The sequence below is a fragment of the Elgaria multicarinata genome, chromosome 1, assembly GCF_023053635.1.
Source record: "Elgaria multicarinata webbii isolate HBS135686 ecotype San Diego chromosome 1, rElgMul1.1.pri, whole genome shotgun sequence".
Taxonomy (NCBI): Eukaryota; Metazoa; Chordata; class Lepidosauria; order Squamata; family Anguidae; genus Elgaria; species Elgaria multicarinata.
The window spans coordinates 104,329,144-104,343,839 of NC_086171.1; the positions used below are offsets into that span (position 1 = coordinate 104,329,144).

A 14,696-nucleotide genomic window follows, 5' to 3' on the forward strand; every position below is an offset into this window, starting at 1 on the left:
AGAATTGAGATCTGAGCTCTAGACTAAGTGCTTTTCCTTTCCTACTTATCTGCTACATAACCTCTAGGTGGCACTGTGCTATAGCAGAATAGCACAAATACACAAGTAGCGAAGCTGTGCATCTTCGAGTTCATAAACGACATATCTGCTGGTTCCCTTACTCAAAAGTAAATCCCATTGGTTTTAACTGCTAAAGTCACATGCAGGCTTACCTTTGAGTAAACCACATTGAACAGAGAGTCTTACTTCTGAGTAAAGACATATTCCAGTTCTAGAGAGCCACGGAGTATACGTGTGTATACGTGTGTGTGTTTGACAGATGGAGTGTGTATGAGAGGTGCACCGTGTGAGGCGGGGAGAAGAAGAGGGCGACGGGCTTGTCCACAAGGCTTGTTGTTGTTGTTTATTCGTTCAGTCGCTTCTGACTCTTCGTGACTTCATGGACCAGCCCACGCCAGAGCTTTCTGTCGGCCATCACCACCCCCAGCTTCCCCAAGGTCAAGTCCGTCACCTCCAGAATATCATCCATCCATCTTGCCCTTGGTCGGCCCCTCTTCCTTTTGCCTTCCACTTTCCCTAGCATCAGCCTCTTCTCCAGGGTATCCTGTCTTCCCATTATGTGGCCAAAGTACTTCAGTTTTGCCTTTCGTATCATTCCCTCAAGTGAGCAGTCTGGCTTTATTTCCTGGAGTATGGACTGGTTTGATATTCTTGCAGTCCAAGGCACTCTCAGAATTTTCCTCCAACACCACAGTTCAAAAGCATCTCTCTTCCTTCGCTCAGCCTTGCTTATGGTCCAGCTCTCGCAGCCATAGGTTACTACGGGGAATACCATTGCTTTAACTATGCGGACCTTTGTTGTCAGTGTGCTGTCTCTGCTCTTAACTATTTTAAGAGGCTTGGACACCAGCTATTTCTGCAGTTGGCTGAGGATACCAATCCTGGGAGGGCTGCAGCAGCACCTCCTTTTCTTTTTCCAAGTTGGGGAGGGGGGCTCTGTTTTGCATCAAGGGGAGATGGAGAGGCAATCTTGAGTCAAGCGGTGGGGAAGTGAGAGCCCTGTGTCTCTTTCCATCCAGGTGGGCACTTTACTGAAGTGGGATTCTCTCTCTCTCTACATCCCCCTTTCCTTTCTTTCTTCCTACCAGTGGCGGGGCTTACTCTCAGGAAAGTGGATTATTTATTTATTTAAAGGGCAGAATAGAACAAACTTACATCCCAGTAAAGATGTGTAGGATGGCGCTTAATGACTTACAGGGGATATCCACAAAACTACTTACGGGAGAGCAATCCTTGTTTTTTCCAAATCTGTTCAGCAACAAGAGAAGCTACTGCCAAGAAAAAAGCAGAGCAACACCTAGTAGCCCCATGTCCATCACAGTCAGTGCAGGAGGGGTGGGGAGTTGTCCAACCACAAATAAAGTGTAGGGGAGGTAGGAAGGAGATATGCGGTGTAAAGATGCATGAACCCTAAAAGCGCACAGCTGTAAGTGATCAGGGCTTCACACACTATGCAAATTAAGGGGGATAATACCAGGGCAAAAGTGTAGGTGTGATGGAGCTCAATAAGCCTAAAGCAAGAGATGTTGGAACTGGCAGAGATGGCAAAACTTACAGTGATAATGAGAGAAAGGTCAACAGTCACATTTATGTTGGAATGCAAACCTTTGTATTTGTTTGTGGATTTTAAATCAGGGGAAAAGGGAACAATTTTATGAATCTAATGTATGTAAATTAGGTGGAAGGGTAAGGGACGCCAACTTTCATTGATGCTTTCTTGGCAGACTTTGTAGCGGGGTGGTTTGCCATTGCCTCCCCGGTCGTGATTCCCTTTCCCCCAGCTAGCTGGGTACTCATTTTGGGAGGATGGAAGGCTGAGTCGACCTGAGCCGGCTGCCTGAAACCGGCTTCCGCTGGGATCGAACTCAGGCCGTGGGGAGAGTTTCAGCTGCAGAAACTGCTGCTTTACCGCTCTGCGCCACACGAGGCTCTTATTATATATTCTAACCTCACACCTAAATGTTTTTTTTAGAGTAATTGTAGTTATTTACATTTTTGTTGGTATGTATTATGTATTATGTTTGTGTGATGTTTGTTTAGATGTTGTTGGGAAAAATAAAAATGATGAAAATTAAAAAAAAAAAAGCCTAAAGCAAGGATTGGCAGCTTAAAACCAACCAAAGATTTAGACTGTAAACTCCCCGGGGCAAGGACCTGCGTTGTTTGCTTCTGTTGCTCTGTAAAGCACCATTGTAAAGAGCAACAGGTAAAAAAAAAAAAATAGACATTGGCAAATGTGTCCTGTAGGGGCCTGGTGGCTAATCCTCAAGCATCCCAGTTAGCCCTATTTCTTCTTTGACCATGTAGCCAGCTTTAAAACTTGGAGGAGCCTTTGCTGGGGGACAAAGCTGGCAGCAATAGAGAATTTTAAAACGTGGGCACACTTAAATGCACACCCGCATGATATGAGCTGCTGCTGCTCTGAATTTTACATCCTCTTATCTTCATGTATTCCCCCGTGCAGATGGTGCCATTATATCGTTTAGCCACCAGATGGCACTGGACTAGTTGTACTATATCTGGGTGGAGGTTCTGGTTCTAATTCAAGAGAGAAAACCAAGTTCTTGTTTAGCTTCCTGACTGCGTCCTCTAAGCCAGGCTTCCCCAACCTTTTGCCTTCCAGATGGCTTGGACTGCAACTCCCAGAATTCCTGACCATTGTCTATAATGGCTGGGATTCATGGGAGTTAAAGTCCAAATCCTCTGGAGGGCAGAAGGTTGGGGAAGGCTGCGAGTCTAAGCCTAACCACGACGCCCCCCCAAGAATCCTGGGAATTGTAGTTTGTAGTGATGCTGCTTAAGGCCCCTTTCCTCTCACAGCAGCGGCTGGTGCTGCGGTGTGAGAGCTTTCTTTATTCCCCTCAGAGTTCTGGCCCTGAAGTGCGCTCCTCTTCCCCTTAGGGGGCGGACTGAGCCTTCAAGCTGCTCTGAGGGAAGCTATAACCGCAGCCCTTCTTTCCCACTTTTCTCTATGGCAGTTGAAAGGCAGAGGGGTTGGGGAGGAGTCGTTGCTGCCCTCAAAGTCGTTGAGGCCGAAAGGGGGCGCGCGCGCGTCGTTCGTGCGGGGCCCATGCTCTGCGCGTGCGCAGTTTGGTGGGTTGCGAAGGCGAAGCGCGGAGAAGGGACTTCCGGGGTGGGGCTACGCGGGCCACGAGGAGAGGGTGCGTTTGGTCGTGTGTGAATATTTGAGGAGGGGTGAGAGACTTGTTTGCCCTGGCGTTAATTGCTCCCGTCAGCCAATTAAGAATAGTCTCGTGCTCATGGGGGTGGTAAAACAGTGGCTTCCTCCTATGTCGGTTGCTGGGGAACATGGGTGCTGGGGGCTTTTGCACTCCTGTCCTGGCTGTGCGTTTCCTGTGGGCAGCTGCTTGGCCACTGTGTAAACATAACGCTGGGCTGCAACCCCATACCCTGAATTTAGAGATAGGGGTCAGGCAATCCTCCCTGCAACATATTTAACTTCTTTAACTATTCCAAAATCCAGGAAAGCAGCGTTCACGCGGGCTGAATTTAATGTGCTTCCCTCCGCGGTTTTGGAGGGTAAATATAATAATATCCCATATTCTAAGCCCCTGTAAAGCTGACATGGTAGAAACTGTGGACCGCGTATTGCTGTACTGGCTCCATTTATTGTGGTTTTCAGCATATTTTCATCACTCCTATTTTACAAGGAATACCTGGGAGATCTGATGTGTTCTATACAGACTAACTTTTGGCTGGTCAGAAATCTCAAATAACCTCCCAAGGTGGCTAAATTTTGTGCTGCTGCAATTGCTTGTCGGCGTGGGATAATATCATCTGATTGGGATAATGTTTTAATCTCTTAAAAAATGCGGGACATGTACTAATTAATGGTTATCATATATTGTTTTATTCATAGTCCCATTTTATTCCGTCGGTTTGGGAATATTATATGTGCTCATATGGTTGTGTTGTTTTGCTGGTCTTGTGACTGTAAATAAAATTCATTCATAATGCTGGGCTAGATGGTGTGGTCCAACATTATGTTCTTAATGTTTGTAAGCCAAGTGGGACCCTTACCTCAGCATAAGTCTGTGCATGCTCACTTACAAGTAAGCTCCATTCACTTCAGTAGGGTTTATTCTCAGGGATGTGGGCAGATGGTTTTGGAGAACTCATGTGGGCTGGCATTCCTTGCCCAGAGTTAAACAGGTGTGTGTGTGTGTGTGTGTGTGAGAGAGAGAGAGAGAGAGAGATCTGTATTGAGTTGGCTGTTTTGTTTGTAAGATGTCTCCTGAGGCCTTGGGAATGGGAGGGATAGAAACTGAATTAACCCAGTTTTGTAAACAGAATTCTTTCCATGGATTTGGTTTAACCTGAAAGATACGCACAATATAAAATGTTGTATGTACATATTGTATAGGGTGACCACAGGTATTTCATAAATTCTAAGTGCCATTTGTGTGGGAATTTTATCTCTTCTTTTTTTAAAGCTCCTTCCTTTGCATCAAGGCAATTCACAAAAGTATGTGCATCCAGGTTGAAGTATTACTAGCTCTTGATGAGAACGATCAGTAGGCTTCTTTACAGTTGTGTTGCATTGTTTTATGCAATGTTCTAGATATTTTGTTAACATGCAGAAGGGCCAGTTGCCTCAAACTGGACTGAGAATGTGGCAGTTATTGGACAGAAGATTAAAGAACTGTGGGAGCAGTGCTGCAACCTTTGGGATGGTCTCCTGTGCAAGACTCACCCCTCTCTACCACCTCCACCAAAGTGTTGATGGGATTCTAGCCATACAGTGCCTTGCATAAGGATTCACTCCCATGTGACTTGTCCACATTTTGGTGTGTTACAACCTGGAATTAAAATTGAGTTAATTGGCTTGTTTACCATTTGATTTAAACAGCATATTCCTAAATCATAATACTATCAGCTCATAACAGCCATACAAGTGAGAATCCCCTACCCGGAATATTCAATCCATCTATATCTGGCTAGTAAGATTGGAAGGCACCACTGGCTTCAAAATCCTATCCATCCCAGGAACTTCATGCCTCCTCTCCAGGTGCTCCATGCCCCACTGTGACCTGCCCCACTGGGTTATAGTGCAAGCCATGTGTGTTCCTCTGTTTCAGACCATACATTGTGTTCTCCCTTGTCTATCAGGCGGTAAAGTTCTCTGGTGATTGTGGACCCTGTTACCAGTCAAAACAGTATTTATTTTCTTTGTCTTTTTCACCCCCTCAGTGTAAACATGTCGGATCAAGAACATCTGATGAACTTGTTGAAGAAGGAAGTGAGGTCACTCCTAACTTCAATCCAGGAAGGCCTCACCCCTTTCCAGTTAGAAGAAGAATACAAATCTATGATAGGGGAACAGCTTCCATTTCGTGCTCTAGGTTACCGTTCCATTATGGAACTGGTGAAGGATATGCCTGATGTTGTTAACGTATGCCCTAAGGGAAACGGCGATGTAATCCTCAAAGGTGGGTTTAAGACTAGTCTGGCAAGAATGGGAAATGTCCACAAGTTGTTAAAGTTAAGTTTTGTAAGCACACAAGGAGGATAAACTGGGCATTACAACAAGGAAATGAAGTTGGCTAAAGAGTTGTCGGTTGTAAATATGCTGGGTAGTTTTGATAAAATATTTCTCAGGCTCTCTGAGCATAACACAGACAAAGAGCATGCTTGTAACCTGCGTTTTCTATAAATACATTGTTTAAATTTGAACCAGTAATAAAATCTGAAAGCCATGGGTGTTGTTTAATATATTTTACAGGCTATAATGAGCTTAGACACTGTTTCACTTGTTGGGGTATCAAAATTAAGGTACTCCAGCAGCTAATAGAAAATTGAGATTTGGACATGCGTCATCCAAGATGTCCTGACTACTACAACAGTATGGATATAGCAGATTTTAATGTCTTATTTGAAACTGAGAGCAGTATGTCGACTTAATAAAAGAAGCCAGAATTCCAGAAGGAAGGAAGCCAAACTATGCATCTAACAGAACTGAGGGTTGTAGGCATTTTCCTTCATATATGTTACTATTTATTTAATGCATTTTACCCTGCTCTTCAGCAGAAAAGGGCTTCCAGAGTAGCTCACAAAGATGAGTCATAAAACAAATCCTGCCCTCAGGCTTACAATATAAAAGATATGACAAAAAACTCAAAGGTATTGGGAGGGAGGAGGAAAATGAATCACAAATAGTCAGGGGTGAATGGTTTGAGAAGTGATAGTTAAGTAAGCCTTGAGATGTAACATAAGACAAAATGGAAAACTTTGGGAATTTTTCTTTATACACTTTAATAATCCTGGCATTGCGGGTGGGTTAGGGTAGAAGATGAATTTGTGGTTTGGATAGTTGGGGAAATTCCTATGTTTCCAGAACGTAAACTGTGTGTACTAGTATTATGATAACAAGCTTTATTCAGCAGCGTCATTGCATTGTAAAAAGCTGACAAAAAAAGAAAATGCTGAAGGAAGAGTATTGCTAACATGTCACTTAGCCATATTGTCTTTTGTCTTTTAGCTATTGCAGATGAGTCCACCAAGGGGATTGCAAGCTTGGTTGCCAGACAAAAGAAGAACAGACCTAAGCCACAGCCTTCCAGGCATAGGCTGAATTTCTCTTATTCCACATCTTGGTCTGGTTTGCCTTGGCGCCCTAAAATTTCTGTAAGCTTACCTCGGCGGGGCCGGGTACTGCCCACTCTGCCAGCTGTTGTAAAAAGTGAGCTGAAGGAATTGCTGAGCTGTTCCCCTGTCCTGTTGTCAGATTTTGACAAAGCCTTTATTAAGCGCTTTGGACGGACCTTTGAATTTATTCGCTATGGGTTCTTCTCTATGTTTGAGGTGCTGGATGCAGCTTCGGATATCATCACAATTATGCAAACAAGGGCAGGCTCCCTGTTGACTCTAAAAAAGAACCCATCCCTTAAGAAACCGCCAGAAAAGCTGCCAGAGTGTAAGACAGTGTGCTTAATTACAGCTGGGGTTCGTAGTGGTTTTTATTTAGCACTGTAACATCCTCATTTGATTTACTCACTAAGATCATGTAGAAGTGGCCACCCAGTACCAACCTTATGGTTTCCACCCTTTAATTAAAAGCTTAACTCTAGATTCTCAAACTATACATCAGTCTTCTTTGGCAGCAGTATTGCTACAAGGAAGGATCTTGGAGAAATCAACTGCTACTGGAAGACAATTAGTCATGGGTGGTGGTGGAATTTCTGAAAGTATGCTCTGTCTCTCTCGCACAGACAACAAACAGGTAGTCTCCCAGCAACATTCCAAGCAGGGTGGATTTGATTTAAATCACGATTTAAATCACTACTCAGAAAGATTCGATTTAATCATGTGTCTTCCCCCCTCCCCAAAAAAGTGCACTCTTCCTTGCTATATTTTACACAACTCAGAGTTACCAAAGACACATTCTTGCTGGTATAATCTTAATATTTACAACCAGATGAAGGTTTCATTTTTAGAATAGCAACTTTTCAGGTTAGTTTTACAGTATATATATATATAAATACTGATTTGATTACACTATTAGAAACACATCATAGATAGATAATTGTGAAATTATTGCGAGGTGAACTATCTCCAGTTTAATAGCTTAATCATTCATATTTGGACAACTTTTCTGCTGTACTTTATTGCAAGGAGAAAAATAAACTTACAGAAGCCTCTGGAAGAGCATGACATTGTGAATGGATTAATGGAATTCATTTATCAAAAAATTTAAACCGCCTCATGCTACATAATTAGCAACTAATCCATATTTCATGATGAATAACCTTTGGACTATAATGTATCTTAAATAGAAAACTATCTTTAGATAGATTTTTCCTCAAAAAGCATTTTATTAAAAAAATCTAATTTAAATTTTAAAAATCCAATTTAAATTTAAAATTTTTTTTAAAAAAAAAAAATCATTGATTTTTATCCACCCTGATTCCAAGTAAGGAGCTACTCTGCTCCAGTCTAAGTCCAATGCCTGTGAGGCAAAGATAATCTTGTATTAAATAATTGTTACTGTTCTGTTGCATAAATTCTTACACACAGCTGCAGCTAGCACATATTGCTGTGGACAAGAATTTATGTATGCATACACACACACACTCCCAACTAGATACAGGCTTGGGCATGTGTTGTCCCAGATCTCAGAAAGCTTAGGATGAGGTAGGGTGGGGGGTCAGGTCGACATATATACCGTTACCTGGGAGTACAGCCTCGTGTGGTGCAGAGTGGTAAGTGGCAATTACTGCAGCCGAAACTCTCCCCATGGCCTGAGTTCGATCCCAGCGGAAGCTGGTTCTCAGGCAGCCGGCTCAGGTCGACTCAGCCTTCCATCCTTCCGAGGTCGGTAAAATGAGTACCCGGCTAGCTGGGGGAAAGGCAACCGCGACTGGGGAAGGCAATGGCAAACCACCTGCTACAAAGTCTGCCAAGAAAACGTCAGCAAAAGCAGGCGTTCCTCTAAGAGTCAGCAATGACTCAAGTGCTTAGCACGAGAGGTTCCTTTCCTTCCTTTTTACCTGGGAATAAGTGCTATTGAATGCAATAGTTCTGAGAAAACATGCACAGGATTGCATTGCTTGTCTATTAGAGGTAACGTTACTGCAAAGTTATGTTCAAATTGCCAATTACTTTTCCTATAACATTTGCTAGTATATTCCTCCACACACCCTGCCAAAACTCAGGGAACTCAGTGAAAAGCCATTGTAAAATCAGTATTAACAAAGACTCTGACAGCAAGCTACCTTTCTCTTCCTGAAATGTGATGCTTTGTCAGTTAGCAAAATGCATATCCTTGTTCTAAGTCACGTGCTGATCAAACATGCAAGTGATAAATAAAATAACAGCAAGGGTCTGGCTTTGTACTTTTCTGTTGACTTAATGTGAGATTTTGTTGCTCAAGAGGATGTGAGTGTGATTCTTCCATCATAGTTACATGGGGCGAATGGAAAGTGGTGTCGGGTGAAGTGAAAGCTGAAACCCTTTTCTTGTCTTTATTAAGGCACGGTGATGACTCTGCCAAATAAAACAGAGTCTTTGCCTACTGCTGTTCCAGCAGCACCTGCAGTGAAGACACCTCCTCTGACTCCTGTCCTGCCTGTGGATAACCAAAGTCTGACTCCAAGACAGGAATCGGATACTTCGCTAGTGCAGTTGAAACAGGTGGAAACCCCATTGGTGAGATCTGACGAGAGGATGAAACAAGTAAGTAGTTGAAGTATTGCTCTGTGGAGGTGGCTAAGCTAAGGAAAGTTTCATTTAAATTACGTTTAAGTTACGTTTTCTTCAAAAACATGTTTCACTTTGAATCTTTCCTTGTAAAATTTATATTAGTATTCATAAAATACCTGAGATGCAAGATCTAGCAAAAATGAATGCACTGGCATTCCCTCTCATTATTTGAATTTCTGTTCTGTTCCACTCCCAAAGCTAGAGAAAGAGATGAAGATAGCACTTGCCCAAAAAGGACCTGGAGGGACAGTCAGCTTGGAACTCAAGGAAAAAATAAAAACTGTAAGTATTTTTATTCAGGTAACTTAAATTAATTGTTTTGGACAAGGGCTGGTAGGAAAGCTGATTTTAATAAACTCAGAACTATAATAAGTAAGGTCCCGTGGCAAGGGAGCCTAATGAGAAAAGGAGTGCAGGATGGGTGGGAGTATTTAAAAAATGAAATTTTAGAGGCACAGTTACAAACAATTCCAACAAGGAGAAAAGCTAGAAGACAACAGAGGAAACCAATGTGGCTCCACAAAAAGCTTATTGATGAACTGAAAACAAAAAGGGATACATATAGGAAGTGGAAGGAAGGCCAGGCTACAAAAGAAGAGTACAGACAAGTGGCGCAGAAGTGCCGAAATGGCGTCAGGAAGGCTAAAGCTGTGAATGAGCTGAGATTAGCGAGGGATGCTAAAAGCAATAAAAAGGCTTTCTTCAGATACGTGAGTAGTAAAAGACAGAGGAAAGAAATGGTGGTTCAACTGCTTAATGAGGATGGCAAATTGATAACAGGCGACAAACAAAAGGCTGAAGTGCTCAATTCCTACTTTGCCTCGGTCTTCTCCCAAAAGCGGGTCTATGACTCCCCTGGAAAAAGTGAAGTAGAAGTTGAGGGGGCAGGATTGCAGTTTGAGATTGATAAACAAATGGTCAAAGAACACCTAATTTCCTTGAATGAGTTCAAATCCCCAGGGCCCGATGAACTGCATCCAAGAGTAATGAAGGAGCTAGCGGAAGAACTCTCAGAACCTTTGTCTATTATCTTTGCAAAATCATGGAAGACGGGCGAGGTGCCGGACGACTGGAGGAGGGCTAACGTTGTCCCTATCTTCAAAAAGGGCAAAAAGGAGGAACCTGGGAACTACAGACCAGTCAGTCTGACATCCATCCCTGGGAAAATTCTGGAGCAGATTATAAAGAAGTCAATCTGTAAACACCTTGAAATCAATGCAGTGATTACTAGAAGCCAACATGGATTTGTCAGGAACAAATCCTGTCAGACTAATTTGATCTCATTTTTTGATAGGATAACCTCCCTTGTGGACTGTGGGAATGCTGTGGATGTCATATATCTTGACTTCAGCAAAGCTTTTGACAAAGTACCACATGACATTCTGATTAACAAACTAGCTAAAAGTGGGCTAGATGGAACAACTATTAGGTGGATCCACAGTTGGCTACAGAATCGGACTCAAAGAGTACTTATCAATGGAACCTTCTCAAACTGGGGAGAGGCAACGAGTGGGGTGCCGCAGGGCTCAGTCCTGGGCCCAGTGCTCTTCAACATTTTTATTAATGATTTGGACGAGGAGGTGCAGGGAACGCTGATCAAATTTGCAGATGACACCAAATTGGGTGGGATAGCTAATACCCTGGAAGACAGAAACAAACTTCAAAGTGATCTTGATAGGCTGGAGTGCTGGGCTGAAAACAACAGAATTAAATTTAATAGGGATAAATGCCAAGTTCTACATTTAGGGAATAGAAACCAAATGCACAGTTACAAGATGGGGGACACTTGGCTCAGCAATACTACAAATGAGAAAGATCTTGGAATTGTTGTAGATCACAAGCTGAATATGAGCCAACAGTGCGATATGGCTGCAAGAAAGGCAAATGCTATTTTGGGCTGCATTAATAGAAGTATAGCTTCCAAATCACGTGAGGTACTGGTTCCTCTCTATTCGGCCCTGGTTAGGCCTCATCTAGAGTATTGCGTCCAGTTCTGGGCTCCGCAATTCAAGAAGGACGCAGACAAGCTGGAGAGGGCAACCAGGATGATCAGAGGTCTAGAAACAAAGCCCTATGAAGAGAGACTGAAAGAACTGGGCATGTTTAGCCTGGAGAAGAGAAGATTGAGGGGAGACATGATAGCACTCTTCAAATACTTAAAAGGTTGTCACACAGAGGAGGGCCAGGATCTCTTCTCGATCCTCCCAGAGTGCAGGACATGGAATAACGGACTCAAGTTAAAGGAAGCCAGATTCCGGCTGGACATCAGGAAAAACTTCCTGACTGTTAGAGCAGTGCGACGGTGGAATCAGCTACCTAGGGAGGTTGTGGGCTCTCCCACACTAGAGGCATTCAAGAGGCAGCTGGACAACCATCTGTCAGGGATGCTTTAGGGTGGATTCCTGCATTGAGCAGGGGGTTGGACTCGATGGCCTGGTAGGCCCCTTCCAACTCTGCTATTCTATGATTCTATGACTACATGAACGAACCTTGAAGGACCCTCAAACTTACATTCTTCCTCTTCTCCCCACCATGCTCTGATTTACAAGCACACATTCTTCGTAATGTGAGGCCAATGGTCTGCCAGTGTGTCTGAACTGGCAAACTCTGGTTTGCACTTGCCCTGCAAACAGGATGGGAAACTAAGGGGTAGTATTAAATGAATGTAACTTAAAAACCAGCCTTGTCCCCTACATTTATTTATTTATTAAGCATTTTTATGCCGCCATTCAGCCAAAAAAGGCTCTCACGGCGGCTTACAAAAGTATTTCTTGACAGTCCCTACCCACAGGCTTACAATCTAAAAGACATGACACAAAAAGAAAGGGGATCGGGAGGGAGGAGGAGGGGGGAAAGGAAAGCAAATTCAGGCACTACAGTCTTAGTTGCAAAGTTCAGGTGCTTCATAAATAATTTGGGAATTTGTAGAGTAGCCAAATTGCATACAGTGATTTACAGAGTAGTACATAGTAATCTGCTTCACACAACACGACAGCCGACTTTGGTTTAATTTAACCACGTGGGCTGTTTTGTCATGCTGGCTGTCTTCAGACACCTAGTTTTCCATGGGTTATCACGTTGTGTGAACTCAGGAAGCAGGGTTTGTTTGAGGGGTATCTAAACCTCAAGTAATCCCAGCTTGCACAACACAACAACCTACAACAAGGTGGATGCCTGGCGCAACACGACAAACCCTGCAGTAGGCTGTCGTGTTGTGCGAGCCAGTTCAGTGTGTGTGGCAGGATGCTTTTCTGTTACAATAGATGGTGAGACGTAAGGATCCTTGTTTCAGTGCAATTTGTAATATTCAGATATTTTATACCAGAATTCATTTCATGCACAACATTCTTAATCGACTGTTTGGGCTGAACTTTTAAGTAGGCACAACAATCAATTTCTGTTCTTCTTCTTTTTTCTGCTTTCTTTAGATTGTAGCACAACACCCAGATGGCTTGCTTGCTTCCAAATTACCTGTTGAATTCGAGGTATGTTTTCTCCCTTAGTTGGTGGTATTAAACAAACTTTCCTTTGCTTTTTGCCTCTTGCTCCATATGTGTGTGCTTTGTTGAAACCAGTATTGGAATATGAGTCAGCTAGAAAAGCAGTGGCTGAGTTTTAGATATCATGCCAAATTGCAGCTTGAGCTTTGAAATACAGTGGCTTAGAGTTGCTTCTTTGGTTTTTGTTTTCTGGCCTCATCACTCTGCTTCATAAATTCATTCCCATCTCCAGGGTGTGTCAGCCTCTGGAGGTGGAGTGATGGCTATAATTATCACTTCATCAGTTCAGACATCACTTCAAACCCTGGTTTATACACTTCCTTTTGGACCAAGGTTTCTGATGCCGACATTTTGGCTGACTGTAAATCATGGTTCAAACATCATAGTTAAACTGGCTAAAATTGTACAGTTGTACAAATGATCTCAGTTTGGGCTAAAATCTTGCTCCAAATAGATCAAGAATGGTGGACAAAACAAATTGTGGCAAATTTTTACTAGGCAAAATTTTTTCTGGGTGAGAATGGAGAAACTTCTCAATTTTCACAGGTAATTTTCATTGAAATCCCCCAATGAAATTTAGCTCAAGATTTTACCTCATTCTTTTGCATCAATTAATTTCATCACTCTCAAGCTAACTCTTTTTGGAAACTTGTTAGCTGTGATATTTAATTTTTTAAAATCACTGTTCATATAAGTACTGCATGTCAAGCGTTGGGGAGAATACTGCAAATCACCTTTAAGCATGCTTTGACTTGTAAGTTTTTCTTTTCCTCTAGGTGCATTTTAAAGAAACATTGCCAATAAGGAAACTGGGTTTCTTAAACCTGATGGACCTTGTTGGTGCCCTTAGTGATGTTCTCCATATTGAATGCAAAGAAAGGGAACAAGACTGGCTCATTTTTCACATTGATTCACAGTGCTTAACAGGTGGTAAGTAGGGACACTGCATTGGCGATTTCTTCCAAAACAGCTGCCCCCCCCTAAAAAACAAGGTGCTTCCCCTATATAATTTGGTAATATAACGTTGCATTTGAAGTATGTAAATGCTTACAATGCAAGAATAACGCAACAATGTGTATTAATGTACTGTATGTCATAAGACTGCACCTCTTACACTACATATCTAAAAATTTCTACTTTACTAAAGAACAAGTAGTGGATCACAGTTTGCATATGCCATTGAGGATGCAATCCTTTTGGATCCACCCTTGATACTGGAATGCCTCTGAATTCAGAGGCTTAGGAGTATCCAGTGCAGAGCAGGAGGTGTGGTGGAGGCGATCCTTGCCTCTGCTGCGCTCTGTATTTTAGTTAGAGGGGTGTTCTCATCCGTCTAGCTGCACCTCCCCTCCCTGCCCACCAGCACACTCCCTTTCCCTTCCTTCTGAGGTTGCTGTTGAGAGCTTGTTGAGGCAGCCAGCGGTGAGGGAATGTGGAGTTCAGGCTCCTGGGTCCAAGATTGGAACAGTGTCTCCAATCCAGGAATCTGAACTATCCTATGCCTCCCCAGATTCTCAGGGCCATAGGATTGCTCTCTAAATACGTGGCTCCAAGTAGTGGTTTCCTTTGCACACGATATACTGTTTGTAAAGAAAAGGTGCAACACGTAGGCACTTCCACTCTGGAAATCAAGAGTCCAACATACACTTCATCTCTCTCTAGAAGGCACATGGAAATTTTGACATTTGCTTATTTACTGTGAGATAACCTGGGGGCCCTTCAGAGACGCCTTACCTTGGCACCCTAAGCAGTCACCAGGTAGACTAAAATGAATGGGTATCTGCCACAGTTTACATCTATGAATAAACTAAAAATATCCCAATGAATTGCTAACTGTCACCACCTATTAAGTTAATAGAGCAATCAGACAAAGTTTGATTGAGTGGGATACCAAATTGCCAAGTGTGCTTAACCTAG

At 42.9% G+C, this 14,696-nt stretch overlaps 1 protein-coding gene across 2 annotated transcripts in view; it reads left to right on the forward strand.

The window, feature by feature from the left end:
• Positions 1–5,276: 5,276 nt before the first annotated feature.
• The window catches only part of TDRD5 (tudor domain containing 5), a 64,632-nt gene continuing 55,212 nt past the window's right edge, over positions 5,277–14,696 (forward strand). Inside the window, exons 1-6 of one of the 2 annotated variants that reach the window (XM_063134208.1) lie at positions 5,277–5,510; positions 6,560–6,994; positions 9,050–9,252; positions 9,478–9,561; positions 12,708–12,764; positions 13,556–13,709. In XM_063134208.1, the coding sequence (XP_062990278.1) occupies positions 5,279–5,510; positions 6,560–6,994; positions 9,050–9,252; positions 9,478–9,561; positions 12,708–12,764; positions 13,556–13,709 (1,165 nt within the window). In that variant the 5' untranslated portion in view covers positions 5,277–5,278. The remainder of the gene's footprint in view (positions 5,511–6,559; positions 6,995–9,049; positions 9,253–9,477; positions 9,562–12,707; positions 12,765–13,555; positions 13,710–14,696) is intronic. The other variant, XM_063134217.1, reaches the window with a different exon arrangement.